The sequence below is a fragment of the Charadrius vociferus genome, unplaced genomic scaffold (genome assembly GCF_000708025.1).
Source record: "Charadrius vociferus isolate BGI_N301 unplaced genomic scaffold, ASM70802v2 scaffold114, whole genome shotgun sequence".
In the NCBI taxonomy this organism is placed as follows: Eukaryota; Metazoa; Chordata; class Aves; order Charadriiformes; family Charadriidae; genus Charadrius; species Charadrius vociferus.
In genome coordinates this window covers 116,368-136,111 of record NW_009647949.1, presented here as the reverse complement: position 1 = coordinate 136,111, position 19,744 = coordinate 116,368, and the positions used below count along the sequence as shown (strand labels likewise).

The 19,744-nt window shown below is 37.8% G+C and overlaps 1 protein-coding gene across 1 annotated transcript; it reads right to left on the bottom strand.

The window, feature by feature from the left end:
* Nucleotides 1-104: 104 nt before the first annotated feature.
* LATS1 (large tumor suppressor kinase 1) lies at nt 105-15,556 on the bottom strand. Its single transcript, XM_009883284.1, has 7 exons — nt 15,206-15,556; nt 11,065-11,215; nt 7,657-9,182; nt 3,211-3,793; nt 1,994-2,176; nt 1,669-1,775; nt 105-666 (listed from the first exon to the last, which is right to left on the bottom strand). Exons 1-7 carry the CDS (start codon nt 15,554-15,556, stop codon nt 148-150), a joined length of 3,420 nt encoding a protein of 1,139 aa, XP_009881586.1. The 3' UTR covers nt 105-147.
* Between the last annotated feature and the right edge of the window lie 4,188 nt (nt 15,557-19,744).

Here is a 19,744-nt window from a genome sequence, read left to right as displayed (position 1 = left end):
AAGATACATTTTTCTTAATGTTTAAAAAAAAAAAAGCGTGCATGTATTTACCCTAGCAACCTTCTCTTAGATCTCTTAAGAGAAGAGACTTTTCCAAAATTGCAGCTACAAAATAAGTTTATTTAGCTTTTAATCTTTATTCCTCTACTAAACATAAACCAGGTCACGATTCTGGACCCCTCTGCCTGCCTGTTCATCATCATCATCATCATCATCTGACTGCTGTTCTGAGTTTTGGGAACTACTGTAGTCATACTCAATGGGCTTTGGATTGTTGTACGGGTAGCCATTGTCATCAAAAAACCTTCGGAAGGTGAACTCATAAAAAGCATGTTCAGGATGTTTTCCATTTTTGTACCACCCGTTAAGTGTATCATTTCTGTTCCCTTCCTTATCATCATCACTCCACAATTTATCTGGATCAACTGGATCAAAGTTTGATGTGTCCGTAGGATGTGCAATTTTGGGAATGTAGAAAGCGGACTGCCGCCGTAGATCGCTTGAAAAATCAATTGTTTTAAAAAATGGATGAGCTTTTATTTCATCTGCACCATTTTTGCCTAAACGGTCTTCTGGCCCTCGGCAGAGTTTAATAATAAGGTCGGAGGCCTCTGGAGTCAATTTAGCTTGAGGTGGAATATGAAGTGCGGTTTGCCAGTTGATAACCTTTAAAGCAAAAAGAGATGTTATTTTATTTACAATTTCATAAAAAGGAAAAACGGCAGTGAATATTAAAACAACAAAACAAACAAAAAACCCTAACAGCCACAAAGCAATCATTCAACACGTGTTTTCACAATAAAGAGGGGAAAACGTGAAGCTGCTCTTTCATAAACACAAGGAATACTTTGTCTGGAAATCTGGCAAAATACAGGTGAAGTTTATTCACATTCCAGATCTAAACTAGAGTCTGGCACTGAATAACCCTGCTATAAACCAACAAAGACACCATAAAAACCAGTGCCTGAAAACTGTTTACAATATTAGAAAGAGGGTAGGGCAAATAAATTTTGATTTATTTGATGCACTGGAAAGAGTAACAGATCTGAAGTTAAAAACATCAATACTGCACTACATTTGAGCCAACCAGTATCTTGCAGGCTGAATGCAGTTTTTGCAAAAATGACATGTGCCATTGATTGCCCCGATGGTTTCCCTGAAACAGCTGGGGCTCAGGAAGAAAGGGACCAGTGGCTCTGAGCTGCCAGTAACCCTGAGCAGCCACAGTCACCTGCTGCACCTCCACCTTTGCGTGCTGAGCACCTACAGACACATCACCAAAGGAAATCCTCTGCAGGTCAGTGGGCATGGAAACCAAGCAGTGGGAAAAGAACACCCAAATACTGGAAGAGGGGAAGAAAAGACAGTAGAAATAATAACCAGACAGGTGCAGGAAGTGAAAGGGAACAGCTGAGATCTGAAGTGTGATTTCTAGTTGGCATGTTTACTGTATGACCAGATTAAATGTATGAACATGATCCTTGAAATCCCCTTACAATTTAAGTGCACTGCCACAGTAATGTAAAATTTAAAATCTTGTTAGTTTATAACATGCCTGGATAGAGCAGTACTCTCAAAAATCACCTTCAATTCCATTACAAATTAGAAAGACTATGTATAGTTCATGCCTGCTTTTTCAGACTGTTAATACGAGACTTTTAAAGTTACCTTCATTTGTGTTTCCAGTGGTGTTTGTGCCAGGAACGGAGGCTGTCCCACTAACATTTCAAAGAGAATTACTCCAACGCTCCACCAGTCACACAACTGTGTGTAACCTGAAATGACGCATAAATTTTAATCTTGTATTTCTAAGAATAAAAAAGGTTCACAAGAAAATTCTATTCAATATTCGTTTAAGAGTTCCATATTAACAACCATTTATTTTTTGTCAAAATATTATATACTTGGGAAAAGTGGCAGTGTAAGAAAGGTGAAGCAAACTACCCGAGTATCAGTTACTTTGCAGCGAGATTACAATACAAGAATGCATCACCTGTTCGTAACAATACTTCTGGCGCAATATAATTGGGTGTGCCGACAAGAGAATGGGCCAGACAGCGCTGATGCTGACGTGCAGCCCTGCGTTCAAGTGGCTTCAGTCGATCTCCACATCTGCAATTTGCTGGGTCACCCCATTCATTGCTGAAATCCATACTGTCTTGACGTGCATGATCACCTATAATTGAGCAAGAAAGATGCCAAAATTGAGGACAATTGCTGTAGTTCTTAACTAGTACAAAACTTTATCTGTTAACATTTCTTGTTGTAAGACACATTCTGTTTCAATTTCAACACTCAACTGGAGAGCTAAAAAGGCCATCAACATCAGGATTTTGACTTTTTGCTTATGATGTAAAATACCAACTTTTGAGGACTTTTTTTTTAAAGTTAATTTTTGACATAACTATGAGAAAGTATCAAGTTTGACCTTTTCTCAGTTTTTCCTTAACATAACCACATTGGGGATACAGGGTGTATATTGTTCTCACTCTTATATAAATAGAAAAAAACCCAATATTTAAAGCATCAAAAAATAAGATCAGATTTTAAATCTTCAACTTCTCTCCGGAGACCGTATAACAGTCTGGCCTAAGTTACATGATATTTTCATAAAAACAAGTCAAAAGTAATTTAAAAGTTGGTTTTGAAGGTATGTTTTTATTTTTGAAAATTAAAGATATGTCGTTACAAAATCAGTATTTTATCACTCACAACTGTGATTTTTTTTTAATCTTTTTCTTAACAGTTGTTTTAAGTAATCAAGTAGGATTTTTAAAAGCCTACTTAAATATTTCTCAGAAATCAAAAGGTTACACTAAAAGGAAGTACATGAGACACTTAGAACAAGGTTTTCAAGAAAAACCAAATTTAAAACATCAGTCCTATCTTCAAAACAGAATTAGGACTGTTGTCGATGCAATTATCTTGCTATCACTGTGATTTTCTCTCTCCAAATTTCAGAAGCCACTAATGGGACACACAACAGCAGCACAGCTCATTCCTTCTCTCTTAAGGAACCAATGCTCACACTTACAAACTTTAACTAAACGTTGCTTTTTATAATTTGAGCGATGTGCAGGCATATCGTTAGATACATTATTGTTCAGAAAGGAAGCAGCACAGTCATCTTTCTACTCATTTATTATTTAATTCCTTGCAAGAAATGACACATCAACAAAATAACAAAGAAACCTGTTATATTTCGCTTACCACTCTGGTAGTATTTTGAATCGTGGGTCCATCGAAAACCTGTACAGAGCCCGAAGTCAGTCAATTTAATATGACCATCACGGTCTATCAAGATATTATCAGGTTTAATATCTCTGTGGATGAAGCCCATTTTATGAACACTTTCAACTGCGCAGGTCAGTTCTGCTGTGTAGAACCGTGCCAGATTTTCTGGAAAGACACCCATTCTAATTAGAAGACTCATCATATCACCTCCTGGAATGTAGTCCATTACAAAGTACAAATTGTCCTTATCTTGGAATGAATAGTACAGGCGAACCACCCACTCATTATCAGCTTCTGCAAGGATATCCCGCTCAGCTTTAACATGAGCAACTTGATTTCTAAGCAATACATCTTTTTTTCTCAGAGTTTTTGTTGCATATAAAGCATTAGTATCCACTTTTCTTGCTAGGCAAACTTCTCCAAATGCACCAACTCCCAGAGTTTTAATTTTTACAAACATCGACTTGTCCATTTTAGCTCTTCTTAGCCGAATATAATTTGACTCTTTCTGGCACAACATTTTCCTCATTTGATCTCGGGCTTCCGGTGACAATCCAACCTGTGCAGCAAACAGAATTAAATCTGAAGAGTGAACAGTACTCTTAATTTTTTGTGATCTTATAATTACAAGGCTAAGACAAAGCAAACCAAATACTTATATTTTTTTTTTTTTTTTTTTTGTTAAGTTTACACATTAGGACTCTATGAAAACATGTAGGAGTGATACAAAACAAAATGTGATCACTTTCAACAACAAAATGCATGAGCTGCCATGCAGCAGAAGGTTCTTGAGAAGGGAGTATGTTCTCAAGGACAGAAAGGGTAATTTACAAGCTACTGATAAAACCCACTGCAAATAATACTTATCTGAGGAACAGTGTGCATCAACTGCCTTCCTGATTCTCTTTGCATAGCTAAAGGAAGCCAAGATGTGCCTAGGAGCAGTAAGTCGCTGAGGGCTAAACTAAGAAGCTGCAGTGGGAAAGGCTTCCACTCTCTAGATGAGCTAGAGCAGAAAGTCACTACACTTCCTGACCGTGACAGTGGAATTTCAGTTGCAGAAGGGGCTACGCGACTCTCACGCTTCCCTGTGTAGCTACACAAACCAGATCCACACGGCACTGCTTCCTACTGTCCACCCACACCAAGGACCTGCCTCTGCCGCAAGCCAAGACCTGATCTTCCCTCTTACAACATAACCCACCTCTTTCTAACAGCACTTCAGTCACACTCTCTCTACCACTCTCCACTCTACATACCAACAAGTTGAGCACAGCAATTTCGTTGAAGTGGCTCACTCCTGCCCACAGTATCAGGTCTTGGCTCCCGTCTGTGTACATATCCCTATCTTGAATGAACATCCCTGGTGTTCTGGATAGCACCACTAGCATTCTGACAGCTGAAACACTCACAGGCCACACATACCTCATCACCTACAGTGTGGAAACCCTTATCTACAAGAACCACACTGACCATTCTCGTAGTATTCCAACCTGGGTTTCTTCTTGAGTATTTTTGTTGGCTTCATTTGTTCGCTTTAAAGCGTTATTCAATTCCAGTGCCATCTTTCTTGGTAAGTTTCAGGCGCTGGAATCAGAATAGCCCTTCTTTTTGGTTTTAATGTGAGCAGAATCTTTCTTTAATTTTTTTTTTTTTTTTTTTTTACATTCTTTTCTCTGTGACACTGCCCCCACATAGCTTTATGTTCCCTCCTTCTTTTGCTTTCTGTCATCATTTTCAAAATCTTGTATGTTCCATTTTTCATAGCATCTCAATTATTTTATCTGCCTACCTGGCTGGCAATCACCACTCTACAGCAATGATTTCCAAGTTCAACCTACAGTATATTTCCTTATTTTTTTTCCCCTAGATGTTCTGATGGTAAAATTGAACATAGCCAAACTGAATCCCTGCAAACATCACAACCGTTACTCAAGCACTATTCTAGAAGTTTTCAATTTCTTATTGTTACATTTTATCGATTCTTCATACCAAATCTTGCTGCTTCCATCTCCTTAGTGTTTCAAATGTTTAAGATACTGTCCGCATAACAGTACTCAGGACCATCATCAGGATTAGGTATCGACTAGTCTAGGCCTGTATAAACTGCGTGTCAATAGATGATTTCTACTTTGCCTAACTTACAACATAATTTGAAACAAAATGTAACAGATGTGACTGAGAAAAAGGGTGAGATAAAAGATTAATTAAATATCAACCAACATCTTAAAAATGTTTTCAGGATAGTATATGTCACCTATTAAAGAAAATACTGTTAGAACACAGAAAATTTCTTCTTACAGGCATCATAACAAAAAGGAGATGCAATTAGGAAAATGCATACAAAACGCTCGTCTACTCAAACAAACTTCACAAGGAATATAAATTCAGTAAGATTTAAATGGGGAACGCTGTCTCAAATTTGAGACAAAATTTTTTGTCTATATCAGACAGACAGTAGCCAGGAATGGGTAACAGTAGTTTCAAGACTGGATGTGGGAAACAGGTTCAACTCCCTACCCTGAATCAAGAAAACTGTATTTCTCAACACATTACTGCAGGAAAACCCAGGCACTGTCTTCTAGGACAAAAATATCTGATTTTTTTCTGTGAATGAACATGCTTAAGGCACATTCAATGCAGAAGGACGGATTTTTGAAGACTTACAAATGTCAAGACGACATTTGAAGACCTGATTACCGTAAGTAATGAGCTAGTTTCCCTTTCTCCTTCTCATGAAGACCCAAAATATACTTAATTATTGTGAGATTCTGCTCCTATAGCCTTATGAAAAAGGAGAGGTCTGCTGCAGCATGCACCCCATTTTCTACCCTTTAGCCTGTAAATACACATCCTAGCTTTAAATTTAGCATAAATATTGTAAATTGCGTTTCATATAATAAAAGACATTTAATAGGGTCCTTCAAACGCACAAGAAAAATACCAAGAAAAGTTGTATCAGTGCTTTCATACAAGTAATACTTATGCTTGCGACACTATGGAACACAACACAGTAGGAAGGGAAAGTGAAGTTTGCAATCAACATTAATCTTACATTTAAGCACTCAAAAATAGTCAAAATAAATTCATGCTTAATTTTGATGCAGGATTGCATGCAAAACCCTCTAAAAAAATGGATCATGCTATTCTTAATAAATACTGTTGCTCCAAAATCTTACTTGTCTACACAGGGATGGAGGCTACAGAGTTCAGGAAAGCTTCCCACACCTTAACAGTTTAAATCAGCTGTTAGTGGAAGTGAAAAGGAAAGAGAGAAGACTAAGAATAAAGATCTAGAAAGAGTTCCAGGAAGAAATCTTGCTAACATTCACATATTTGTGACTAAGCAAACACTTACAATACACTACAGCTTACAGTAAGAATTTTCAGAGAGTAAGAAAATACGGATTTAAAATACAGCACTTCAAGAAAGTGGCATAAGCCAGATACATTCTTTCATACAATAAATTAAGAGGTACATCATACTTATATATATTTCTTAATAATTGTAGTTGAAAGTTTGACATAAGTCATACGTCTTGAATTTCCACCTCTGCAAATCTTAATTTCACTGCTTCTCACTATTTTCTTTTTTGAAATGGCATATGTATACATCAGCTCCAGTTTTTACCCGTTTGATTTGGTTTAGTATAACACTGAAATCCCAGAAATATACCACTGTCTTCATGTAGCCACAAAGAAGCTGATTTTACATGTTTTTGTTGATATCCGTTTCTTTATTATCCCATTCAGTTACCCCTTGTTTAAACAGATATCCTTACAGCCTGGATTATAAAATACTTGGGCAAAAGGCACCATGTCTCTCATTCTAAAAATGCATATTTTAAATATTGAATTTTTTTTTTTTTTAATGTGAACTGAAAAACCCTATCACTACTGGAAACAAACTGCAGAACGCGAAAGATATTGCTGTTTGGGTGACTATACAAACACACTAACCAGCCTACCACTTCTCCCTGCTTTGCTACTTGTATCTGCAGTGTTTATTTTAAAAAACTAAAAATGTTTTTTAAAATAATTAAAATATTGCATATTACTCAGTCAAAAATCAGGATTAAATAGAACCCATAACAAAAAGCTAAGAGCCATGTAGTTAAATCTTAGTTCATGCAACAATGATTTTGATTCTGCTGCCCCATCATACATAAGCCACATGAACTACGTTTAGACACGCAAAAATCTTACTAAAAAATTAATTTCTAAGACGACAATGAAGTATGTAAACAAAGCAATGCAGAATTTGCCACATCTCAAACACAAAAACTAAAAATAGACTTCAATACTACAATATACCACAATGTTCTGTTTACCTGTACTATTTAAACATTGTACAATTAAGACGTATTTCTTAAAATTAATACAGCAACAGTTCTAGTTATAGATTTAGAAAGAAGAGTTTACCCGCATCATTTCATTCTCTAGTTGTTTCTTCCGATGTAAACGCTGCTGATGTGACTTGAGTATATTCTCCACGTGCTGCTCCATGAAAAATTTAAAGGCCTGAGGGGAATAGCTTTGAATGCGAGACTCTCTTCTTTCTTCATCTTTCTTGTTTTTTCTAACAGGAACAGGTGATGTTGTAATTTGTTTCTTTTCTTTATCTGTTGCATCAACACATTCATAATTCTTTTCATTCTCATCCTCCTTGGACAAAATAGGTGGTTCCTCCTTGTTGAGCTTGGGCCCTGGCTCATACAGATTGACAGAGGGATTCTGGTGTAACAAGTGTTTTGGGTAAGGTGGTGGGGGACCCTGGTAATTTGGAGCCTCTGCAACAGGAGACATAACTGCCATATTAGTAGATGGACTCTCAGAAAAGGGAATGGTCTGAACAGTTTGCACTGGTTGTGGCATCCAGGAAGGGTGAGTGGGTGCTAAGGCAGTCTGTAGCTCTGGTTTTAACACACGCATACTTTTTACCGGTTGCTGAATGGGAGCTGGCGTTATAGCTGTTACTGTTGTAGCTGAAGGCTGAGAACTGCTAGAGTGACTCTGCCTGTTTCCATGGTGGTTGTTGAAAGAATTTGACCGTACGGGAACGTTGGGTTGCCATGTAGGCATGTCATGCCCATTGCCAGGTGATGACTGAGACTGCACAGAGGAGGGCTGTGACCAGGACGCAGGTATTCCAGCTACGTTTGTATTATAAAGTTCCATGTTGTGACTATTTCTATTTGGCACCATCATTGCTTGAGGAAGATTCCCATTGGTGTATGCTGAAGGAGGAGCAGATCCTCCTGCCTGCATCTGTAGTGCTGTGGGACTTTGCCTGTTAGTTGGATTCATGGGGTACGGGGGTGGCTGGCGACTCACTGAGTTCCCAGACACCATGTTCTGGTGAACTATGAATTCTGTCTGACAATTGCCATTTTGCATTCCAGCTCTTCCTGAGGGAAAGCTAAATTTGCTGTTGGCAGAACTCTGCATGATTATTGGTTGCCTGCCAATGGGGACTGCGCTCATGCCTCTCTGACCCTGCGTGGAAGAATTTATGGGTGGAGGATTCATAGGTGGAGGTGGATAACCATCCTGCCACGCTCCTGGTGGCACTGGAGAAATACGGGAGATCACATATTCCATGTTTCCAGAGTAACGCTTTGTTTGAGAGTTTGGTTCCCAGGAAGGAGGTGGAGGAGTAGTTCCCCTTGGAGGGGGTGTCTGTCCTCGAGGAGGTGGAGGAGGAGGAGTGACACTCCTTATCTGTGGTAGAGGCGGGGGATTCACTCTTTGTCCGTTGCCAGGATGAGCCTGAGCAAATGCTGCAATGCCAGATCCAGATAACGGCCTTCCTACATCAGGCTGAGAGCTGGGACTTTCTGAGCGATAAACTACACCATCTCCCAGGGAAGGGCCATGCCGCTGGGGAACCAAGGACTCCTTAGAACCCTTCCAGCTCTGCTTGCGGTTAACTGACTGCTGTACAGTCCCTGCTTTTACAAGAAGAACACATAATATTTATATTATTAGAAATTATTTCTATTTACTGCTTCAAATATCTTATTCTTCTGCATTAATTACTACAAAAATAGGACAGGAATTCTCCAAGAAAGCACGATCCACTGTACTTCACCTTAAAAATTTCTCTCTATCTAGTAATACACGGCATGCTATGGCAACATGCTGAGTACACAGTATAAGAGGAAAAAAAAATGCAATGAAACTACAGTATCACAATTTTTAGAAATCACTTTTCTGAAGATGCATTTTGTGTCAATTACAGATGCACTCTATTAATTAAAAAATGGTAATATGCAGAATTATTAGGCACATTACGTATTTTTAATCACACATACAAGCAACTCTCAGAAGATATGTTCAGTACAAACACAAAATAGCAATAGCATGGAAAAATACGTTTAGTCATGTTGCCATTCCTTCCAGTTTAACACTGTAAGAACACTAAGTGTTTTAAAACTAAAACTCAACTGAATGCTGTAAAACCAAACAGGCCACTTACACCCTTGTATGCATACAGCTCATCCAACCTTGTTCTATTCCTTGCATGCGACATTTAAGTACTTCAATTTTAAAAGTTATGTATTTATAAGTGTCATATAGAAGCAAGAATTAAAACTGTATGAAAGCAAAACTTGAGAGCCAAACTCTACAATATATTTACTGCATAGATGTTATTTTCCATCATATAAACAAAATAACATGCAAGGAACCGACAGTACATGCAGTCTTATTGTGCTTTTTACAGTGTAATTACTGAGATACTTGTAAATACATACAGTACTGTAACTGCTGAAAGTCACTGTATCTTCAGTAAAAGAATGTGCTAATTACTATATCTTTGCAAGTAACAATGAAAGTCATGGCTAAATGGTGGCATTTAGCTAGCAGCTTCACACAAGCACCAAGCCTGCTTCAGAGACTAAACGAAAATAATGCTGTACATTGCTACTCGACTACTGATTTTTCCTTACACCTATATGGTCAGTTTAAAATGTAACTTTGCAGTGCTAACAGCTCAGCACTCAGCTTTGGTCAAATAAAAGTTCAGTACTTCCGCTGCATTTGAAAGTTACCATTTGTTTAGGTGTATGCTACTAAAATGTGTTAAAAAAAGAAAAGCATCAGGATGTATTAAAAATGTACTTGTACGTGTTAAGCGACCACTAATAGCAAGTGTCAAAATTCTGACTCTGTTGCTACTAAAGCTATAGTCTGTCCCCCAAAATCTATAAAAACCATGAAGTCTGCCTTAAAAACTGTATAAACAAAATCTGGCACCAAGTGAAAAATTAAGCAGAGAGAGGGATCTTGAAACAGGACATCCTAAAATACAAATATTGCAGCCATGTGGTATATAAATATATATACACACATAGCTATAATATATACACACACACAAAAATACACATTCATAGTGCTGCTGTGTGGGAGAGTATGTGAAGAGAGAGACAAAAAATTAAATAAGAATTCAGTGCTCACTGCTGACTTCTAAATGGCATGCAACACTGAGAACAAAATATAGGCATCACACACCAATGAGGGACAAAAAATACTAAAATAAGATCTGAGTGCCATTCCTTGTATAAAACACTTACATACAATAATAAACCCATGCAGTTATAAAAAGAAACATTTAAGAAATTCATGTCAAATGCACCTTCATCTCTCAGTAGAATTACATTATATACTTTACATGTTCTCTTTAAAAGAAAAAAAAAAGAAAACACACCACTGTATCTCAACATCCCCTCTGTTCCATTCTGAGCACATGAAGGAGGAATTTGCTATTTTATATTTTTCACCTATAAGAACATACTCAGTGAGTTACTGAGTTACATTGGACACACCTACCTGGTGGTTTCATACCTGCGTTTACAGGTCTTGCTGCTGCTGCAACCATCTGTTCCCGACGAGGATCCTGGTAGCTCATTTTACTTATAAATTCGATGGCAGCTTCTATACTACGGTTGTTAGTTTGTCTAAGAGCCTGTATAACCATATCCTAAAGAGAAAATTATATATAATTTACAAGAAAATGGCAAAAATATCAAAAATCATGGTTATTTCACCAAATGCCCTCCAGTAATTTTACTGAAGTATGTAACTGATTTCTGTCAATTGATTTAAAACGAATTTTAAAAATGTTTCCTCCAAGCAAATCCTCCAAAACACTAATACCGTCTGGATCTTCAGGAAAAAAAGTTAACTTGTTGAAGCACTGTAGTTTGGTGTAAATTGCATCATCCTGCTATTCATACAAACAGTTTGCTTATATAAGCATTTATTACCAATACACACTACCCAGGTAACAGGTAGTTACATGATGACCAGAAGTCCCTTCCAACCCAAGTTATTCTACGAATGGTACCCCAGTGTGAACGGTACCCCAGAACTTTGGGTTTTGCTCATTTTCCTTTCAACTCAGCAAGACTTTTTGTCAACAACTATCAATTAGTTTCTCCCTAAGAATTCTTCCTGATGAAGACAACATTATTGGCAGAAATTCTATTATTTTTGTGGTAGATTTAGTCTCTGTATCCTTAGAGATCCAAACACAAGTTTTGATCTGATGGCCAATCCCAGCTTTGACAAAGGAAATCGTATTATGGACCAGTGTTTCTTCTGCTGGCTTGAATGAGATCAAGGTGAAGCAACAGAGGCAGAATTCCAGAGATGGTTAAAAGTCAGGCACTGCTCTCCCAGTTATATTGAACAGGATTTGTGCAGCTGATTCAACAAGTTTGAAACAAATCCGCAGCACTAACTCCCTATAATTAAGCATGCTGTCTTTAGTGATTGGTTATGGCCATACTTTGCCATATCGAAGCAACCATTTCGGTTCACATTATGTTTGAACAGATTATCTATATATGACAGCATTCACCTCCTACCAAAATCAATGGTACATCAAAGAGGGCTCAGAAGGGAAGTAGTCAATATCACTTTCAAATTCAAACCCCCATTTATAATTTCAGCATGCTTGTATACATTTTTAACACTACAAGCATACAAAATTACATATAGCCTTCAAAAACAATAATTAAATTCAGCAAGGAAAGCAGAAACTTAAAAAAGGATTTAAAAATAAAATATATATAATAAGGTTGTCACAATCTTTACAGACCAGCTGACATTGTTGGAAAAAGCAGATATGACTTTTGATCTCACAGCCCCTTCAAAAGACAGTTGTCTGCAACACTTCTACTACTATAGACAAGACTGATCTGTTGCAAAGTACATTCTCAGCACCAGTATGCTATTTGATCATTGTGCAAACAGAAGGTTAAGTTGTCCAGAGCATTTGATTTTCAATTTTAATATACTTTTATAGGACCACAGGATGCATTTCTACCTATCAACTTTTATTTTCTTCTTAATCAGCTTCAAAACCAGATTTACTGTCTTTTTAGGCAAGTAATTCTACAATATAGAAACCTAAATCTACAAGTACATATCACCAAGCCATGAAGACGCACAGAATCTCAAAGTACAGAACCAGCATTAAATTTAGTTCCCTCTGAACTAATGAGAGGACCCGAGTAAGAGCCAAAGGATCTCCCTCCCCTCTAGCTGAAGAACAAAAAACTTGGTCACCAATGCGACATTAAGTATACAATGTCTTGAAGAGTATCAGCTTACACAGAACATATGAGGACTGAACTTGAATCTTAATAAGCAAGACAGATCTCCTATAAGCTATTCAGGATATTTAAAACACACAAACAAACACAAAGAACTGCATTCTACCATAATTACTGTATATATATATATATTACTATCTATATATACACACACACTATATATATACCTGATACTGATAGATATCTATATGTTCAGCTTTAACCCTGATACTACCTACTACTTGGGGGGTGTGGGGAATAACCAGAACATTTGTGACATTCAATATATTATTAAAAAAAAAAAAGATGAAAAAAGTACAAAAAAAATTCATTGTTTCCAATCTTCAAGTGGTGATTGAGTCACAAACAGGCAACTCCACAATATGGCAAACAGACAAATCTGTATTGCTCTTTTAAATCCATTGTCAACACCTTAATGAAATCTCATTAAAAGCTGAGATCAGGAAACACTGCTTATATAGACAGGTCCAAATCAGAGCAAATTAAAACAAAAATGGACTTGGTACCTAGCAGTTATAGTTATCCTCTACTACAGACATAGTAGGTAGGTTAGTCTCTACAGAAAGCCAGTAAAGCACCCGAGATCATGAAATTAAGAAGTTCTTCACATGATCTACTAAATCACAAACATGCCTAATGGAAGTCAGAAACAGCCCAGACCAGACGTTTACAGCTGACCAGCATACCCCAGCTATGATCCAGCCCATAAAACAATCCCAGCTCAAAATACATTCTCATTCCTACTTGCTGTCTCGAATACCCCCCACCCAGAAAAATGCTTTCCTACTTCAGCTGTATTTGTTCCTGATGGTGTTCACAGGCCAAAGCCATAGACTATTGTGGCAACACAGCTGTGGCTTAACACATGGCAGAAATGGCTTACTCTGGCACTCTGCCTGAAAAAAGCTCCACGTAATCAGAAGCGTCCTGGGAATTCTCAGTTGTACCCAAGAACAAAAGGTAGGAGCAAAAGGTTTCAAGATACAAAGGATACAACGAAAATGCCAATTCAAGATACCTTTTTAGTTTACTACCCAGCCATATACTATTATTCAGTTTGCAAAAACGACTGCAGGTTCAATCTGTAAAAATGGATCCGAGAACTGATCTACTTTAAAAAAAAAAAAAAAGGCAAACCCACAAAAAATTGAACCTCAGCAACAAACCACAGAGCAGGAGGAAATTATTATAAAATTGTTTATCATTATAAAATCCTTCCATCAGCACCTGACACTGGGACATTGTTGAGGAAAAGCCAGTTGATAGTTTTGGAGAAGCTCACTCTTGGGTAGAGGGGAGCTTCTGTAAATACCGAAGCATTACTTCTCTCTGTAAATACTGAAGCATCACAGCCAGCAGAACTCGCGAGCTGGTCACTACTGCAAGCAGTGCACTCCTGCAAAGGCAATCGCTGCTGTGGTGCTGTGCCTTTTTCCTCTGGAAAGATGAGTGGTTTGCTAGTTTGTGAGGGTTTTTTTGTGTTTGTTTGGTTTTTTTAAAAAAAACTCTGTAAACCTGAGTACAAAAGCAGAAGGCCTGAGAAGAGGTATAATTTACTTTGATGTGCAAGTCCCAGTAAAAGCACAAGAACTATAAGTGTATTCATTTTTTATTCCTGGAAAACACATTTCAGACTCCTTTCAATTATTAACATGAATAAATGGAAATAAGTTTCAGTCAATAATTTAAAAAATAAATAAATTGAACAATTATTTAGTTCCCTGTTCTTACAATGAGAACAGCAGAATAATTAATTATGTCCAAGATTTTCAAGACACTTGATATTTTTGTCTTGAGAATATACCGCAGTAAGACACCCTGCAACTGGCTTTGTCAGGTACCTCATTATTTTATCTGTATTTGACAAAGTGCATAAATAAGGATAGCCAAATTTCTATTAGCCAGAGATGTAAAAAGCTCATTCAAATTAATTTCTGAACTATTTGGTACTGCCTTTCAATTTAGAATGGCCATATTTTATCAACACGTTTTAACTGAGCACAATCCAAAATTCTGTTGAGTATCAGAGGCAAAATCCATGCTCTAGAGCACACAGTTCTCCCTGCCTAAAATTACATAATTAAAACAACCTACCCCTACCACATAAGAACAAACTGTACAAGACACTTAAAGAAAAAAAAAAAAACTAAGCCTCTCTAAATCTTTTTATTCATCTTCTTCATTCCCCACTATTACCAGTTTCTTGTCCTAATTAAAAACCTACCAGATTTTGAAGCAGGTATTTTGCTTATCATATACCATTCAAACATACCATGATCAACACCCCCTCCAACAGGCACTAATAGTTTATAGTTAGCAGAACACCAAATCTTGAAAATAAAACATTTCACCTCATCAAAGCCAGCAGCTTGTAAGTCTTGCAGCATTTGTCGATTAACTTCTGATGTTCCTTTGACAGCTGAGGTGGTTTCGTTTGCGAAAGGCAGAAGTGAGTTTCTTATCTCCTGCAAAACTTTATGATATGTTACAAATTTGGGGGGATTTCGGCCTTGTCTAGGATCTTCAGATAACATTTTGCCCATGCCGTGATCAGCTTTAGCAGCATCTGAGGGTTTAGGTAAATTCCTGAGGCTCTCTCGTATTTCCTGTAGCATCTGCTGGCTGCTGCCAGTATAGTTACTGGCAGGAAAAGTCTTAGGCCTCATCTGTCTATAACCTTCTGGCTTCTCACTTCTCTTCATGAAAACATGTATATATGCAGCCTCCACCAAGGACTCGCACACACCAAAATTCAAGGCAGACTGACTGGTAGTTTCAGAACTTGTGAAAGCAGTGGCTCTTCACTGTGAAGCTGTGGTTCCTGTAGTGCTGGAGTTTGTCACAACCCAAAACAGCGATCCTGTTAACAACAACAAAATCCCATTATACATACAGCAGTGAAAAAGCTCACAATTTAGTACTGGTGGCAGTGAAATGTTCACAGGCAGCACTGCTTTCACACTTACTAAAAGCATGCTAAGCAACTTCTTCAGGCAGTCTTTACTCAACCTAAATTACAAATTGTGCTGGGCTCCTAACAGTCCATTAACAAAAAAATGTTTCAGGTGCCTTAAGTCCGAAGAGTCCTGAAGTGCAAAGGATGTGGACAGAGAAAAGACGAACTCAGTGCAGTGGACAAAGCTTTGAAGAGCAGATATGAACCACGTTCTCTCCACCAACACTTTTACAGCTGAAGGTGCTGACTCTACTATCCAGTTAGCTAGGATATCGACCAGCTATCCTAGCTCTTCAACAATTCTGACATCAAGCTCCACAAACAGATGGAAGTGAGAAGTACAAAGTACACCGGTGAGAGTATATAATTACCATGATTTTATCCACTCTGTAGCAGTCACATATGTAAAAAGTAAACACTTTCCTAGCTTATCACATGCAACTTCATGATTTCTTCTACCATCTGCCATTTAATCCTGTTTAAGGGCTCAGTTTTCTAAGGCTGTCACAGTCTCTTAGCTTGAGTCTCCTTGAACCAGTCTATCAATACTTCAGTATTTTTTAAGTTTATTTTACATAAGGGAAGATGAGAGCGGGGGGGAAAGAAAACAAAGAAAATTTAATCAAACTTTTTTACTGTAAAATTGTAAAACTCCTCAAGCATCAAATTCACTGAGAGCATAGCTGTGACATTTGGTAAGGGAAACAGAACTTTCTGCCAAAAACAAATAAATAACATTTGCATTTTGAAGGAGCTGACTCATCAGGGAAAGAACCTTGTGTCTGCAGAGAACTCAGATCTCTGCATTTGTGCTGTGCACTAGTTAGTACTTTAACTTCTGTAACTGGTATGGTAAAGGATATAGCGACTAAAGTGAAACACTGAAGTTACAGAGCATTTGCCTCTTTAGAGTATCATGAAATAAAACTTTAGCAGTCTCTACTGCTCTGCAGAGAAAGATCAGTTACAAAGATAGCACAAAAAAAAAAAATGTGTATTTTAGCACTGTCTGTTCTTCACAGGCAACTAGCAGAATGGTAAATCTCAACTCACACTGTTCCTTTCCTATAATGCAATGTCTAACAGTAGCAATACTGAAATGTTCTTATTTCCTTGTTTCTGTTTTTCAAAGTGTTAAAAATTTGTGTTCCTAGTTTTCTGAAGGATTCTTTTTGAGAATTCAGATGTCTGTAAGCATCTTTTGTCTCTTAAAGAAGTAGGGTGTAGGTAAGTGTTTCTCACATTAGAGATGTATTAACCAGGTGTCTAAGTTTTATCCAGTCTACACAAAAGTCACACTTTCTTCATCCAGGTTTCACTTTTACAATACTTGCACTGTCATAAACCAATTAATGATTCAGTGATCGAGGAAGAACATGACAAGAACTTAATAGGAAAAATAACCCTGTAATACACACGCAAATGATATAAATTAAATACAATGTTTGGCTCGAAGTATTAAGAAATCTAGATTCACCAGAAAGTACAGCAGGAGAGCAATTAAAATGTAATTTAATTTAGCCACTTTCAAAATCTTTTTCAAAACATGCCGTATTTAAGACCACATTGAAAATACTTTGTAAAAAACACTCTTTACAAAGAAAATGGAGTAACTATATTTAGACCATTTTACTGTTTTTGCTATGGATGTTCCTTTTGTTTCCAAGAGACCTGCTTTAAAAACCACACATGTTGGATACCCAAGTGCAAGGATGTATGCTAGTAACACTTGAAAGAATCACCACCTCCAGGAAAAGTGAAACCTCTAGCATAATCCCAAAACATAGGGCAACAAGGCTAAGTATCTTAGAAATTTCGTAATCTAGATTACTTGTTCAAATTCAGTCATAATTAGGAATAATGACTAGTTCACCATTGGCAGGGTAGTCGAGATAAAACAGTTTGTATTGATCTTGTGTCACACATATACCAATGAGAGAAGAGAAAGATGTCCATACACGAGCTATTCCTTTTAAGAAGTTCCAAAGGCCTGGAATTCCAGAGAAAACAGTTGTTTTGCACCTATGTATTTTACCATAATTTAATCTGGTATTTCAATATTCACTTCATGATTACACCATGGGTAGCTGAGATAAACAAAGGTAACACCCCTAAGAGAAATCAAGATTAAATTGACAGCACACAAACCATAAATCAGTATACATAGAGACTATGGGGGGGGGGGGGAGCAACTTTGGGGGGGGGGGGGATCAACTTGTGCCCCCATTTCTTTAGGTGCAAAACTGGGAGAACTGTATTTCTTTCTGAAGTGCTTTGAGAACTTGAACACAAGGGATGCTGTTAGTGTTTCATAGCTATTATTTTGCTGGCAACTGCAGCCTAACAGGATATGGAATAAGCAGTCTTGGAAAATAAAGCTGCACTTTTGCATGAATTTGTAGCAGAAGCAGAGCTTTACCAGTGTAAACCAGCCTGTCCACTTATCTCCCACCACTTACTAGCGCCAGCATAATTGTTTGCAAGGCCACACAGAGTGAATCAAGTTAAGGAACTTACCCAGACAAATAGTTACTTTTTTGGTGGGTTGTTTCTTTTGGCAGCAGTGATGGGTAATAGTAAGATGTGTATGTGAAACTACAGTCTTAATTGCTCAGAAACCCAATTAAATTGGTCCTCCAGTTTAATGAAATACAAGAAAGCAAGTATTATTCTAGTGCACCTTGTTTTACATACGAACCTCAAAATTCAGACCACCTCCTCTTATTTGTATACATTTTAAAGCAAGAAAGTTCTAACTACTCAGTAAGAAACCTATCTCGCTTTTGTACTTCTAACTAGCAAACACTAACTGTATCCAAGGGAACTAGCATCTATTCCCCCTTGCAGTTTTGTGTCATTAGATGTAAATGACAGATCTGTTTGTTAATGCAGCTGTTTCTACTGCTGAAGTTCTTCACCTCCCTAAAGGAGTCATATACAAATAATTTTTCGTTTCTTTTCAAAATATGGGAATAAATTATTTTTCTCCGTAGGTCAAACTGTAAGGAAAAAAAATACTTGTCCTTCTACAGTACTATCATGAAAGACTAGACTTAAAAATACGCATCTGAATGAAAAAACAGAATGGCTGCATGGAACCGTCAATGACTTCCAAGTTTTTCTGGGGAAAAAAAAATACGCAGCTTCATAATAGCTCTGTAACATTTCTCACCTCCAAAAGTTTTGAACACACATTTAAGTACTCATATTTCCAATTAAGTATTGAATACCACATATTAATCTATTTTGGTTCCCTCTATCATATACCTATTCTAATAACTTATTTTATATACTATCACAACACTTAATTGCTAGGGGAAAAAAAAGAAAGACAAACAAAAATTTGGGAAACATAAAATTACGTTTGATGAGGCTTGGTTCAAATCAAGAGAAGGAAGCTGTTCTTCAGAGAACAGGTCATTGAGCCGTAAAGCAGTTTGCCAAAGGATGTGTTTCCAACGCTAAAAGTTTCCTTAGAATGAGGAGAAAACTGGACCCTGAAATTAGCAAATAAGACACAACTACACAGGGCCAGGGCAGACTGAGCTGGAAATGACCAGAGACCAGCTGAACACTGGGAACACTGCGCATTCGCTCCGCTTGTTGCCATTCTTACGCTCTGCTGTCTCCTTTAACGTATTCTTAATTACTCCCGGCGGCAGCAGCAGCTCTTTCGAGCGCAGGGAAGAGAGATCCTTACGGCTACGAGCAGGACAGACACCGAGGACCAAAGGGTAAGCTGCACAGACAGGTACGAGGCAATTCAAACGCCGCTTCAAGGACCACCCGGACCAGGTTTCCAGCGCCGGGATGAACACTGGGCACACGACAGCCACGAGTATCGCGACTCTATCCCACGACACGGGGACACCTGCGCTCCTATCGCCCGGCCAGCCCCAGGCCGTGACCCGAGATCAGTCTTGTGCAGCGCCCG